General features: G+C 40.1%; 2 protein-coding genes across 3 annotated transcripts in view; one reads left to right on the top strand and one right to left on the bottom strand.

Moving 5' to 3' along the window:
- LOC137284653 (uncharacterized) overlaps positions 1–1,411 on the bottom strand; it is a 28,052-nt gene extending 26,641 nt beyond the window's left edge. Inside the window, exon 1 of one of the 2 annotated variants that reach the window (XM_067816550.1) lies at positions 1,386–1,411. Coding sequence is in view for 1 of the 2 variants with exons in the window: in XM_067816548.1 (XP_067672649.1) it covers positions 984–1,007 (24 nt within the window). In the remaining variant the exon portion in view is untranslated. Of the gene's footprint in view, positions 1–983; positions 1,018–1,385 lie in introns of those variants that run through there. The other variant, XM_067816548.1, reaches the window with a different exon arrangement.
- A 240-nt stretch (positions 1,412–1,651) lies between these two features.
- On the top strand, positions 1,652–7,978 carry LOC137284652 (5-demethoxyubiquinone hydroxylase, mitochondrial-like). The gene is made up of 7 exons (XM_067816547.1): positions 1,652–1,732; positions 2,132–2,342; positions 3,247–3,361; positions 4,487–4,571; positions 5,174–5,228; positions 6,028–6,096; positions 7,676–7,978. Exons 2-7 carry the CDS (start codon positions 2,154–2,156, stop codon positions 7,751–7,753), a joined length of 591 nt encoding a protein of 196 aa, XP_067672648.1. The 5' UTR covers positions 1,652–1,732; positions 2,132–2,153; the 3' UTR covers positions 7,754–7,978.
- The last annotated feature ends 6,940 nt before the right edge of the window (positions 7,979–14,918 follow it).

Below are 14,918 nucleotides of genomic sequence, written 5' to 3'. Positions count from 1 at the left end.
AACTTTGTCTTATACAGCAACTTTCACAAAGAAATGTCGAAAAGTATCAATCTTAGGTTACAGATGCATGACATTTCCTAAGTATGACACACCCTTGATAGACTAAGGTGTGAATCATATACGTTGTGTAATGAAACTACCACTGCAGGTATGACATATTTCTGAATGTTAATACTAAACTATATTTTGAACTACACATTTAAGAAAGATAACATTCTTGAACTAATGAAATAAGTGTTCCCGTTTGTGTATGATAACGAAATGATTTTCACGTCACGTCCAATATTACTGCGAGTGAGTGAGTTTAGCAGGAAAATTTCAGCTATATATAGCCTATAACGTCTTTAAATAATCCAGCCTGAACCAAACAACCCAGCAATCAAACAGCATGAGTATCGGTCTACACAAATGGTATACAATGACGTGTGTCAACCAAGTCAGTGAGTCTGACAACCCAATCCAATTAGTCACCTCTAACAGTTACAATAAACATAGGTTATTGAGGGTCAATTCTAACCAGGACCTTCAAAGGCTCATATTATTGTAGTAGTACAATGAGAACAAGTACCATATATCATCTGTACCATCTGTGTATGTTTGGGATCAAACCACAAACATTCCAGTCAACGAGTAACCATTTCACCCACTGGAACACAAAGGCAGAATGTTTTACCTACAGCTATGTATAACATTCTTGTTCATTTTGCCATTATGCTAACAGTCAGTATGACAGTAGGTCAATGGGTCAAATTAACATACCACACATATATCAAACTATTCGATCATGATAATTCTGTCTCTGTTCACCACCATCTACCCCCCGACTCTACACCCCAAACATCACACACACAGTCACACTTACTTCTCTCTGGCTTGAAATCCATCATAAAGTCAAAGCAAACCTTTGAAAGCATATAATAGTTCCAATGAACCTAATAAACTGTAATTCTCATCAAGAAAAGGGAGAAACTGCTGATAAATACCTTCGGGTTCTTCTTATCCTGCATTGTCTGCCAGCTAGCCATCAACAAGTAACTATCATCACACGGTATTACCAAGATCAAAGACTGTTTATGTTTTGAAAATTATCCCCCGTGATCTTCACAATATCTGTCAATAGATATCTTAAGTTTGATTATCTGATATCTAATAAACAGGACGTCAGCTATTTGAACACCATGAAAAATCCAAGTAATCGTCTGTCGGTGTCATTACCAGTGTCACTCCTTGTATCTCAGTCGTTTCTTTTCAGTGAACTCTATGATCATATGATCAACCACATCAATGCTATTTTTAGAATGAACTGACAGACTGGATTTATACGTGACTTTTCAGATATCTATAAACCAAACTAATTTAATAACGTTTGTTTGAATTGCACTCACGTTATAATTTGAAACTATGGACAAAATTCCATCACTTTCAATCGATCCTGTTATGAACGTAAAATGACGCAAATGAATCTGTGAATTTCGTGTTGATGCACATGTGCACGTCTTGACTGACACATTAACACCGCACTGAATATTGTCAAAACATTCCTTTATGTTTCATATAAAATACATGTCGTACTACGAAAATCCTAGTATGAAAAAGCTATACAATAATCTTTGTTTTGACTTATTCATTTGTGTTCATGTAAATTACTAACATTTTTGCTGCAAGTCAGTGTCATGGCGCTGCCCTTGAAGAAGTCATCGGCTGGGACCAAGAGAGTCTGTATTTTTAGCTGGTATGGACCTATCTGATGATCAGATCATGTATTGCGAACCGACATTGTCATTGTAGAATCTGATTACTATCAACTGGAAGCATGACACTCATTTTGTGACAATGAGCGATATTTGTTATGTGTTGATGTGCAAAGGGAGGTAACTTTCCCACTTCGAGAGCGTTTCCCTAAGATGCGTTCATTTCCGTCATTTCATGAGCAGTGCTGCTCTCTTCCATTCGCATGTCTTTTGCCGGCTCTCGGCTGTAGACATCCCTACGCTTAGAAATCTTAGATCTAATTTGTTAATACCTGTTCTATGGAATTGAATCTCAATTCATAAACTTACGTGCTTTGTCGTGTTAGGTACGTGCATGGTAAAATGCCCGTAGAGGATTGATCCACAAACTCATGTTCCAGATTTGTGAATACCTACTTCTGGATGATGTCGTTGCCGCTGATGACCCGCGTGTGTTGTCGCTACAGCAGCACTAGTGTGCGGCAGATGAGGAGGAAAGCTATGCTTGACCGTATCATCCGTGTTGATCATGCTGGAGAACTCGGGGCAGATCGGATATATGCTGGCCAGTTAGCAGTACTAGGGAAAACTGCTGTTGGTCCTGTCATCAAGGTTAAATCTTGATCCAAAGTTAAATGGGGACTCAGCCCATGCTTTAAACATGTTTATCTCACTGTTTTGAACCCAGCCCATGCTTTAAACATGTTTATCTCACTGTTTTGAAGCCTGTGTTAAAGGGGTGGTAGAACAATTGGCTCACAAGGACATAATGCCCTTAGACAAAACACTTAACAATAACATGCTTAATGGGTAGGAAAAAAGGTCCTCAATGAAAAGATGTAACAGAATACCAATAAATTTTTTGCAGCACATTTATTCTTACATGAATAGATTGTTTAAAATATAACTTTTATCATTAGCAACATGGTGATGCATATATAATAACACATAATTCACTCATTAAAGTTGACAACATTTAGCAGACTTCACTCCATTCACTTGTGTGTTTCACTTACCTTTAACAATTGTCAGCAGTGGGAAGAATTGCTTAGAAAACATCATGGTATCACAGGTCAACTCAGAATTAACTCAAGGGCATTTTATCCTAGGGTGGAATATTGCAAGGTGTTTTTGTCATGGGGCATTTAGCCTACAGGTATTTTGTCCCAGTGCTTTTTGTCCCAAGTGGGCTTATTGTCTACCGATCGTTAAGGGCTACCAGTTGAATTTGTGAAAATAAAATAATTTTTCAAAATTTTATTCTGAGTAAAATCACAGTTATTTTCCCAATTTGCATGGAAAGGGTTCTTAGTTTTGACTTCCAGGTAAATGTCAGGATAATGTTTTTGCCCATTTGTATTTGAATGCAGTTTCTCTAATCTTGTTTCACATACCTCACAAGATGAGTATACATTTGATACCGGTACCTGTTGGGAAAGAAGCTGTTATCAGCAGGAGTGATTGCAGTGATGTTGTTGGACCTTAGTGACAATGATGACTGGGGTTTTGTTTTCAGGAAATGTGGGAACAAGAAAAAGAACACCTGGCAACCTTTGAAAAATTGATGAAAGAGCACCGTGGCCGACCTACTGTTTTGTTGCCAATATGGAATGTGGCAGGATTTGTATTAGGTGTGTGTGTGATTGCCAGCAACCCTAGTTCTATGTGTTGAAGAGGTGGCAGGTGCATGACAGAATAGTGGTTAAATCTTGGATGCAACCCCAAAAAATAAACATAATTAAAACACAACTATTATTTATTCAAGATGTATAGTATACATTGCTGATTATGAAAAAACAAATTAACAAAATTATGTACAATGAGTTTTATGTACTTTATGTACTTGGGTTTGCTACGCTTGAAACAAATCACCTCGGATACCTGAACCAGTCAGGGCATGTGGGCAGGCACTCAAGTGCAATGAGAACTTACATTAGCTGGTTCATTAGCTGATACCCTCTGGGCTTTTGGTTCACGGCGTATCGCTTGATAATTTATAAGTTCAAACTGCATGTGGTCAGTGATTGAAGTTTTGTATTTCATATTGTCATCAGCAGGCAGGCAGGGGGGCGGTGTGTGTTTCATCGCATTATTTTTCAACTTTATAAGTTGAATTTGCATTTTTTAAGACATCGTTGTAATCTCCACATGGGTACAACATGTGAAGCTGTTTTCTGGTTCCGATAAAAACTTTAAAATGATACAACCCTTTGTATAAGATGAAATTCTTGAAATTCTCTTTTAATTATTAGAAAAAAAGTTGTATTTTGCATATTTTCCTTATGTAAATATAATGTCAGATTAACAGCTGCTTTCAGAGTTTGATTTGAAAATTGGAATCAATCATATTGAAAGTCATAGGTTTAGAAAATAAGATGCTAACATGACATTTTCTGACATTTTTATTTTGGAAATTCTTCTCTCTTTATATGTTGCCTTAAACAGTTCCATCAGTATAATGAAATACTTAATCTACAAATATTATGTTTTACCAGTAGATGAAATGCCAGTGTGCCCAAGTGTGTTGTGTATGCAAGAAGCAAGGGAGACTACTCCATCTGCAGAAAAGCATGACCTGAGATATGAGTTGGAAATGGGTGTCTTTAGTCTTGTTTTGATCTTGTTTTGTCATGACTAGGACAGGTAGATTGGATGAAAACCTTTTGAACATACACCCATAAAAATGACATTGTTATACTATATAGTATACATCTTATATGACAAAGAAAGTTAAAGAAAATTGTTTATGTCCGCAGGGGCTAGTACAGCCCTACTTGGCAAGGAGGGGGCAATGGCTTGCACTGTTGCAGTGGAAGATGTCATTGGGGATCACTATAACAGGTGAGCTGCCATCCTGTCTGTCCACAACTCTGTGTTTTACACAAAACAATGCATCTATCATAACAATATCTCACAAATATGTGTATTCTTGACGATCCAGCTTAGCATTGGTGTTCAGCAAACCATGTTTGTTGTAAGAGGCGACTAACAGGACTGGGTGGTCAGACTTGCTGACTCCATAGATACAACATCATATCCCAACTGCATAGGTAAATGTAATGGCTATAAAATGGCAACATTGTTTTTTCTATGCACTATGCTTTTATAATGTTTGGTCATTTTTACAGCTTGAAATATTTTGGATTATGATGCTTGATGCTGTGTATTTTACCCCAATATGCTGCTTGTCTGGATTTCCTTATCCATCCTCTGTTGCCATGGAACTGATATTCAAACCTGTCCCCATTGGGAGTGAGTGAGTTTTGTGAACTCTTTAGGCACAAGGCTACCCCTACTGCCCCTTATCCCCATGGGGGTCACAGGAGATGTCAGTGACTCAAGGACAGATGTGTCCAAAGCTGTCTTTGTGACAAACCTGGTTAGATCTGTAACTTCACCATATAAATCAACTCAGTAGAAATAAAAATGTGTTCTGTTTACAGTCAAATTCGAGAACTGATGAGCGATGATCCTGAGGCGAACAAAGAGTTACTGAAGGTAGGTGCTATCATTGATCATTTGCTGACTGTAAGGCTATGTCCAAGACACATTCAAATCAGAAAACAAACTTTATATCCATTTTGTGAAAAACATCATAGCAATGAAGTGTATATTTCAGTCAACTGCCACGTGTAGAACATCTGGACTGTCTTTTGTATTTTCTGAATCTTATTTAATGAAGGTAGGCAAGAGATTGGATGCATTTCTAAGGTGGATTCTGATTGGTCAGTAGAAGGGATATAAAAAGGGCATAACTTAGATAGTAATTGGTGGCACTATGACTGAGCACAAAAGATTCCACATGTCATTTATAAAGCAGCTGCAGACATAGGTGCACCTGTGGTCTAACTGATCCTGTAAATGTGAGTTATGCTACTTAGTACAATAGGATTGGCTGGCTGTCATTCAGGTCATGGCAGATAATATCTTGGATCCCATCCAGAAAGCATTCGCAATGTTACGAGCTATTGTAAGTGTATAGTTTGTCATAGGTTTACAAATGACATGGAAGTGGAACACTTGTGGTTTGGGCTCCTGTATTCTAAAATATATGAAAGGGACAAAATTGTGATTTTGTTTAAACCTGGGATTTTATGATTAAAAAAAATTTCTTCAGTTCAGCAATATTTCATCTTTGTAATATGTTGGTGTATTCAAGACTATAAAACTATGAAACATAATCACTTTGTAGAGATATCCTGTAAAACAGAATCAACAAAGAAGGACATTTTCATTTTATTTATGACTCAGTGTTGGTGTATTTGGGTCATACTCAGTATATGTCCGTCTTCTGCAGACAATTACTAAGTTTCGAGATGAGGAGCTTCATCACCATGATACAGGCTTAGAGCATGATGCTGAGAAGGTGAGTGTAACACAGTTTCAGAGAAATCGTATCAAGAGCTGTGGTGTGACGATTCATCGATACACATCAATGCATCAATCCATGGGGATTCTGATTCAGTGAATCGATACCAAGTTCTACACTGTTGGATATCCCGTTATGGGCCACGATACGTCAATGTTCAACTTAGACTATGGCCAAATCGCAATATCTGTTAAGAAAAAAGACTTACTTTTGTTTAGTAATTAACGTACATGCTTACTTGTTTTCTCTTCATAAGTAAACGTTTGGAAATTCTTGTGTCAAGAACTGTGTCCGACATTGTGCTCACTTGTTATTTAGATGCACAAAGTCAATACTTAATTATCTCATTTCTGAATCAACATGGAACATTACTGGAGGAATTTGATGAATAAAAAATTTAAAATTTGGTTTGGTTTGGCCAAAGCTGGTTTATTGTTGGTGTTAGAATTGAAGGTTTTAGTATCTTGATATGTATCATATCACCACCCTTATATGAGGATTTGTATTGTATAGGAGCCAAAGGACACAATACTTTGCGAATATATCATCATGACTACAATCTTAGCATCCTGATGTACCATAGTGGTTGTTGTATGCCAATACCAGAACTAATTAAGAGTATCTGTTGATTTAAGAACGGAATAGCCAGATTTAGGAAAGACAATTGGAGATCCAGTTAAGTGGGGAGATGGTCATAATCTTCTGTGAAATTTGAGCCATCATCAGTGCAGTTGTTTGGCAGAACCTCACGCTTTTGTGACCAATGTTGACACCGAAGGTCATGATCACTCGGTCAGACATAGGGATCAAAGGTTTGTGTACAGGTTTACATCAGTATTAAATAATTTTGTGACTTCAGTTAGTGTGAAACTTGGCGTCCATTATCTCTATGGGGTCACAACAACTTCAACTTGTAAATGACCTCTGCATAAGGTCAAAGCTACTTAGAGTCAAATTATCGAGCACGATTTAATGTTATGAAATATTTTCATTGTGTGTGACATTGTGGTTCTTTTGGCTGCTTGCAGATGTTTGTCATTTTTATTTTTCTGTGTTTCCATGGAAACAATATCGACTTAGTCTAAAAATAATCAAGTATTTAAGTAACTGTCAGATGTTGTGTTTTTTTCATATATGTGTGTGGGTGTGTGTGTGGGGGGGGGGGGGGGGGGGGGGGGGCAGGGAAGGGGGATTTGTCATCTTCTGATGACTCTTATATAAAATGAACCCAGATTCTTGTTTGTTCCTGTACCTGAAAAATATATCCAGTCTCCATACAAATTCTTCTGAGGCAAAATGTATAATTGATGTCAGTCACAATAAGCATAACTTAAGAGAAGCAAATCTATATGTTGTGTTTATATTTTTTGATTATTGTAATATTTGGGAAACATATGGCAACATTTCTCATTTCAATTCTTAATTGCATCAGATAGTAGTGTCTCTTTGGAGGCAATGATGCAAGTTAATTTTTGTCACATTAATGACACCGGACAAATGGAGTTCCATTATTACATTGTTAAATTTGGAAAATAACAAGTTTGGTACAAGAAAGTATTGTGATTCCTTTTTTCAGGCACCATTTTATTCCGCCTTGACACAAGTGATAAAAGTGGGCTGTAGAGGCGCCATATGGATATCAGAGAGGATATGAACCACTGTCCAACCTGTGTAATTGTGTCTAACCTGTGTGGATGGATCATGTGTTATGAGAGAGACGGAACAGAAGAACTGTACATCTCTTCAGATCGAGGTGTGTTTTTCAGACGTTACTAATGAAAGAAAATGAGGAGAAACAGCTGAGTATTTGTATGCATCCAAAGAGCATTTCTACCTGATTCCTTGTCAAGAGTTGCAGACAATAAATGCTGTCTCTATATTTGTTGAGTGTCGTTTTCAAATTCAAACCACTCATGTAAAACTTGGAACTGGAGTCAGTGCGTGAATGAGTATAGTTTTATGTCACTTTTAGCAATATTCCAGCAATATCACAGCAGGGTACACCAGAAATGGGCTTCACATTTTGTACCAATGTGAAAAATCAAACCCGGGTCTTCAGCATGATCAGCAAACACTTTGACCACAAGGCTACCCCAGAATTGGAGTGAGTGAGTTGGGTTTTACACCAGCTTTAGGTATAATCCAGCAATGTTACAGCTATGCAATCTCAGGAATTTGCGTAGATCATTGTTGCCATGTGCAGTGAACTGGACTAACGGCATGATGAACCGACACTTTCTGCACCAGACTACCCCTTGGAATAGGACCATACGGAACAGAGTTTGAAATCACACCACAAGATCTGTGAGCTATGAATAAATTATGTTGAAATACACTTAATTAGGTGAACTTTCAAGAAAAGCAATGGAGTGCTCAGAGTTTGTGGTCATAACAAATACCAGGCTTACAACTTCCCTGAATTTGTCACTGTTCAGTGGGGCAATTTGTTCTTGATTCTTTTTATGTTTTGGAACCATTGGAGATCTCAGACAGGTGACTTGTTCACTCTCTGCAAGTCATTATGTCACAGGGCGTCATAAAATGTGACCTCCTATTGTCCTCGTGACACGCTTGTAAAGGCTGCTAAACCCATACCCATGAAGGACCTATTTTCTCATGAAAAAGCATTGACAGGATATGATAGGATGGGACATTTATATAGCCACATATCTATGAAACTAGAACACACTTAATGTGCTGGTATGTTTTTATTTATTCATTCATTTTTTGACATGCTTTGCTTCGGGTTTTGCTTCAACAGACACATCCTGAACTACATGTAACAATGTTAAAGCCCAACCCACCCACTCACAAACTTTCTCCAAACCGATGAACAGTGTGAAAAAAAACACCACCTCAAAACAGCCACCAGTGATAAAATGCAATGGAACCAGTCCTAGACATCAGAGTTAGAAGTCATCCTCAGTTACCCATGCTTGTTGTAAGAGGCGCAAACCTGATCTTGTCCCCTTTCATAAAACTAATGATTTTGTTTAGATTATTGAATTTCTGTCCTTTTGACAGCAACATGATTGGTAAGATTCAGGAAAAACACATAGACATGTCATTTTGGACCTCGCTTTTAATATGCTTCGTTTGTATCCTAAGTACACCGTCGTCAGACTCACTTTTGTTCTCGGTGCCCATGGTATGGTACCTCTAACGGATTCTCCACAGGGAGCACAACCCATCTAACACTCTGGGTAATGCAAAAAGCTGCAATTTTGGGGTGTCTACATACTGTCTGGAAAGTGAGATTCGACTTGGCTGGTGGGTGCAACTTTACAGAGATTGCCCCCTCTACCCATTCGCTGTCTTGGCAATGTGTAGAGGGGGCAATGAGTGAGTGAGTGAGTTGAGGTTTAGGCGGCACTCAGCATTATTCCAGCTATATGGCGGCGGTCTGTAAATAATCAAGTCTGGACCAGACAATCTAGTGGTCAGCAACATGCGCATCGATCTACGCAACTGGGAAACCATCACACGTGTCAAGAATCTTTGTTGCGTTACAAACCTCTATGTGTATCAAACAAATTTCAAGGGCATGTTCATCAAAATGTGGCACAACGACGGTATCCAGAACTCACAGTTCAGATCGTTGACCTTTGTGTGTACCACTGTGATGAGATCCAACGTGCAGGCATACGAAATACAACCCGGAACCATCACTGAGGCACCACTAACGGGTTCGGTTGCCTGAATAACCTCCTGGTGATGTGAATCGTTTCAACGTTTCAAGCGTGATAACTGCCGTCGGTAACGTGAAAAAGATATTAGCGAATTTCATCAGAGGAAGGAACCCACGGAGCCTACTCGATACCTGCACCATGTACTCTCGACCCGTGAAGATTCCGCTTAGAATTGATCTTCAGTAACTAATGCTTGTCGTAACCATCTAACAATGGCCATCTCAGCTCTTTGGCATGTGTCATTTCCCTGAGACTCGATCATCGCGGTCAGGTCCCGGATATTAGTGAGTTCAGTTTTACGACGCACTCAGCGATATTCCAGCTGTTCCGGTGGTCTGCGTCTGGTCGCGTCTGGACCAGACAATCCAGTGATCAACAGCATGCGTACCGATCTGTGCAACTGGGATCCGATGACGTGTCAAGCCAGCCGTACCACTCGATCCCGTTAGTAGCCTCTTCTGACAAGCATGGCTTACTGAAGATCAATAATCCAACCCGGATCTTCAGGGGTAGGTCTCGGGTGATCCTTTTCTTCGCCGATATCAACATGTTTCAGCATTAGTCGACTAATACTTCAAATTAGCAGCAAGGTTGCACCAGGTCATTTCTGTGTCGTACATGCCGGTAGGTTTAAACAGTATACGTATTTCTGAATGTCTACGCCTTGCCAAATGCAGAGAAATTCATTTGAAGTAATTCAAAATCAGTTAAAAAAACAATGTTGCGCGCATACTGCCATTCTGAAGTGTATAGCCAACTGTGCTTGGCACCATCGTAGAGCGTGAGCATGCGCACTGTAACGTCTAAGATACTAAAGTGTCAAGCACGAATATTCTTTTATTAACGGAACGTTGCAAAATCAGGTGAATAAACATCATCCTCACTGTCCCTTATTTCCACAGGGAGCAATACTTAACAATTAGTACATTACTGTTTTTTTACTTTACATTTTCGTTTCATAGGTATTTCACAGAGAAACCCGAGGTTGTATGAGTGCTGACATTTGTCGTTGGTCAGCATATTTTCGTCTCTGTTGTACTGCAGACACAGCCTAGTGATAGAGTATTTTTTGAACCTGATTCCCTTCACCAATGTTTTGTCCAACCATCTCCATTGGCCAAGAATGCACATGGCTCCTAAGAAGGCATTGACGGATGCTGAAATTAAAGCATATTCGGTACTTCACGAGTTTGTATACCGTATTTTTTCGAAGAAAGTACCAACGGTACGTTTCTAGACATGTTATTCACATACTGTTCAGCAACTGGTGGGGCAGTGGGTCAGCCTCGTAGTTATATGAATATTTTTACAATACATACAAACTATCAGGCATTTTGTTATGTGGATGTACAGAACACCTATGAAGTTTTTCGATAAACTGTTGACACCACCCACGACCCCCTCCCCTTTTATGCTTTCTGGTTAATCGTTCGCTCGTTTCGCTGAAGGGTCGGGTTCGATTCCCCTCATAGTACAATGTGTCAAGCCCATGGTGTTCCCCGTCGTGATATTGTTTGAAAACAGCGGCTTAAAGTCCAAATCATGGCTGGTCCAAACAAACCGATGTTGAATAGCTGGAATAACACTGACCGCGGCGCTATGCTGCAATCATTCTTGCCTTTCCTTTCAAAAATTTACAGAAAGATGTGTTCTAGACCTCGACATTTGAAAGATGACGTGATTTTAACTTTGGATAGTGAGTCAGTTTAGTTTCACACCGGATATAGCAATATCACGGCGGGGGAAACCAGAAAGGAGCTCCATGCATCGTACCCATGTGGAGAATCGAACCCGGGTCACTCTTCAGCAAAGTTAGCGTGACCTACCACCCGGTCCTTTCGGTTACCTCTTACGAAAAGAATACTATCCCGGATCTTCATGGGTTCAGGTGTATTAAAGGGACACTGAAGAATGTAGTGAACTTGTGTATTAAGTGAAAACAAGTAAAATGGTATCGGTATCTCTATATAATATACTCAACACTTAGAGAGGACATAGTCGACATAAAAAGCCTGCAGTTCCACAGTCTTCGGCATTGCCAGGTCGCCGTTGTACTTCCTGCAAACACCCCGCCCCTCGGTGAATCTGTTACAATGCGTAAACATCTTGTAGCAGACATCAAACTCCATGTTGTATGTGTAGCCAGTATTGTCTTGACAACATTCTGAGGGAGGAAACAAAGAACGTACCAGAATCATGCAAGAGTGAGTGAGTGAGGCAGAGTGAGTTAGTTTTCCACCGCTTTTAGCAATATTACAGCAGCATCAAGGTGTGACAGTCATGTACATGTAAAAACAATTTTATCCTTACTTACCACTGTACTTCCGGTAACAGCCGCGACCAGAATTGCACCCCCGATTATCCAGACTATTACAACTCTATCACACACGTGCGCACCCCTCACACACGCGTCAACTTACTGAATTTATGAAAAGTCGATTCCGCCCTAGGTGCAACAACTACCTGATATATGTGTTTGCTATGCCATGATATAACCCCACGTTATTTTTTATGTGTCCGTTACTGACAGAAATCTGGATTAGCAGAGTGTATATCCTTATGCAGTTAGACGATGTTTACCAACGTCGACAGCCCATCCGTGGTTTAGTTGGTGAAACGTTCGTAGGCCCCGCACTGAAAACCGTAGGTCAACTAGGTCTCGCTTCATCTACATTCAGATCTTGATTTACATCATATACCATAAAAAAGTGAGGGATATTCCATTTTGCGAGCATATCACCAGCCAGTGCCAACTCATATTCCATTTTGCGAGCATATCACCAGCCAGTGCCAACTCATATTCCATTTTGCGAGCATATCACCAGCCAGTGCCAACTCATATTCCATTTTGCGGGCATATCACCAGCCAGTGCCAACTCATATTCCATTTTGCGAGCATATCACCAGCCAGTGCCAACTCATATTCCATTTTGCGAGCATATCACCAGCCAGTGCCAACTCATATTCCATTTTGCGAGCATATCACCAGCCAGTGCCAACTCATATTCCATTTTGCGGGCATATCACCAGCCAGTGCCAACTCATATTCCATTTTGCGAGCATATCACCAGCCAGTGCCAACTCATATTCCATTTTGCGAGCATATCACCAGCCAGTGCCAACTCATATTCCATTTTGCGGGCATATCACCAGCCAGTGCCAACTCATATTCCATTTTGCGGGCATATCACCAGCCAGTGCCAACTCATATTCCATTTTGCGGGCATATCACCAGCCAGTGCCAACTCATATTCCATTTTGCGGGCATATCACCAGCCAGTGCCAACTCATATTCCATTTTGCGGGCATATCACCAGCCAGTGCCAACTCATATTCCATTTTGCGGGCATATCACCAGCCAGTGCCAACTCATATTCCATTTTGCGGGCATATCACCAGCCAGTGCCAACTCATATTCCATTTTGCGAGCATATCACCAGCCAGTGCCAACTCATATTCCATTTTGCGAGCATATCACCAGCCAGTGCCAACTCATATTCCATTTTGCGGGCATATCACCAGCCAGTGCCAACTCATATTCCATTTTGCGAGCATATCACCAGCCAGTGCCAACTCATATTCCATTTTGCGAGCATATCACCAGCCAGTGCCAACTCATATTCCATTTTGCGGGCATATCACCAGCCAGTGCCAACTCATATTCCATTTTGCGGGCATATCACCAGCCAGTGCCAACTCATATTCCATTTTGCGAGCATATCACCAGCCAGTGCCAACTCATATTCCATTTTGCGGGCATATCACCAGCCAGTGCCAACTCATATTCCATTTTGCGGGCATATCACCAGCCAGTGCCAACTCATATTCCATTTTGCGGGCATATCACCAGCCAGTGCCAACTCATATTCCATTTTGCGGGCATATCACCAGCCAGTGCCAACTCATATTCCATTTTGCGGGCATATCACCAGCCAGTGCCAACTCATTTGAGAAAAGTTATATATTGTCACATTTTCCCTTAATTTCTCTTCATCATCTGTTTACTCCTTGGCTTCATCATTTTATCAGTCTTGTAAACTGAATACTGGTATCGACAACTTTTTTATTGGTATATATCGATGTGAGAACTGTGAGCAATAGCAACTGATAGGAACCTTTAAAATTAGTTACATAATTTGAAAAAAAACACAAAAAAACAAACAAACAAAAACAAACTGTGACTGAATTTAGAATTTATAGGTATCTTGCTGGTTGTTGTTTCAGGTGAGTAACATGAACGTTATGAAAGAGCTTAAGGACAGGGCAAGTGATATTCGGAAATTACTACAACACTCTCCGAATTCTGTGAACAGTTGTAAACATTTCATAGTTATGGTAAATTAAATTCTATATTTAGAATAGTGTTTACTATTAAAATATGATATCTTAGAATTGTCTGTTATCTCAGAAGAGTTTGTTAAAAGGATGAAGTGCACGTCGTACAATTCTCAGGGGCGGATGCAGCTTTCTGAGAAAGAGGGCGTGCACGCTATTGAGAAAAGGGGAGTTGCACACTTTATTTACACCCATGAACCCCTCCCAACCATCCCCACAACCACCCATCCCACAACCATCCAAACACCTACTGGATCCGCTGATGATTATGCAACTGCTTCGCTGTACCAGCCGAGCGACAAACAGATAGGAATGTTAGGAATAAACTCCGAAGACTCGCCAATATTCGCGCGGCTTGTTGAGTCCGAGGCCGTTAGGCGAGTCTTAGGAGTTAATTGCGCTTAAACCTAAAATCATGCATGCTGGCGCCCTAGTTTCGTACCCCTTGCACCCGAACACAGTAATATCAATACTGGCGTCCTACATCTGGGTAGCACGGTATGCACGATACGCACGTCATGAACACGTTCTACTGTGCACGTGGCAGCGTATTGGAGGGATACAAAACACCTAAAATCACTTTACCACATCCCTTTCACCAGATGTTTTCAACCATGTCAGGCGAATGGGATCCTTTTGGCGATGTGTTTGTCACTCAGAATACATTTTCCGAAGCCACAACTTTGAATGAAAGTGACATTAACTCAGATTTTGAGGAACTACTGAATGAAGTATTGCTAGTGTAAGTTTTGATATCATCCTGCAAAGGGACAAAAATCCCGTAGATATACAGTT

The sequence above is a fragment of the Haliotis asinina genome, chromosome 5 (assembly GCF_037392515.1).
Source record: "Haliotis asinina isolate JCU_RB_2024 chromosome 5, JCU_Hal_asi_v2, whole genome shotgun sequence".
Classification (NCBI taxonomy): Eukaryota; Metazoa; Mollusca; class Gastropoda; order Lepetellida; family Haliotidae; genus Haliotis; species Haliotis asinina.
The sequence above is the reverse complement of the archived record's forward strand: the minus strand, read 5'-3'. Positions and strand labels throughout refer to the sequence as shown.

Coding starts and splice junctions, on each gene's coding strand:
- LOC137284652 (XM_067816547.1), top strand. CDS start 2,154: ATGATGTCGTTGCCGCTGATGACCCGCGTGTGTTGTCGCTACAGCAGC. Junction 2,343..3,246: donor CTGTTGGTCCTGTCATCAAG/GTTAAATCTTGA, acceptor TTTTGTTTTCAG/GAAATGTGGGAACAAGAAAA. Junction 5,229..6,027: donor CGAACAAAGAGTTACTGAAG/GTAGGTGCTATC, acceptor CGTCTTCTGCAG/ACAATTACTAAGTTTCGAGA.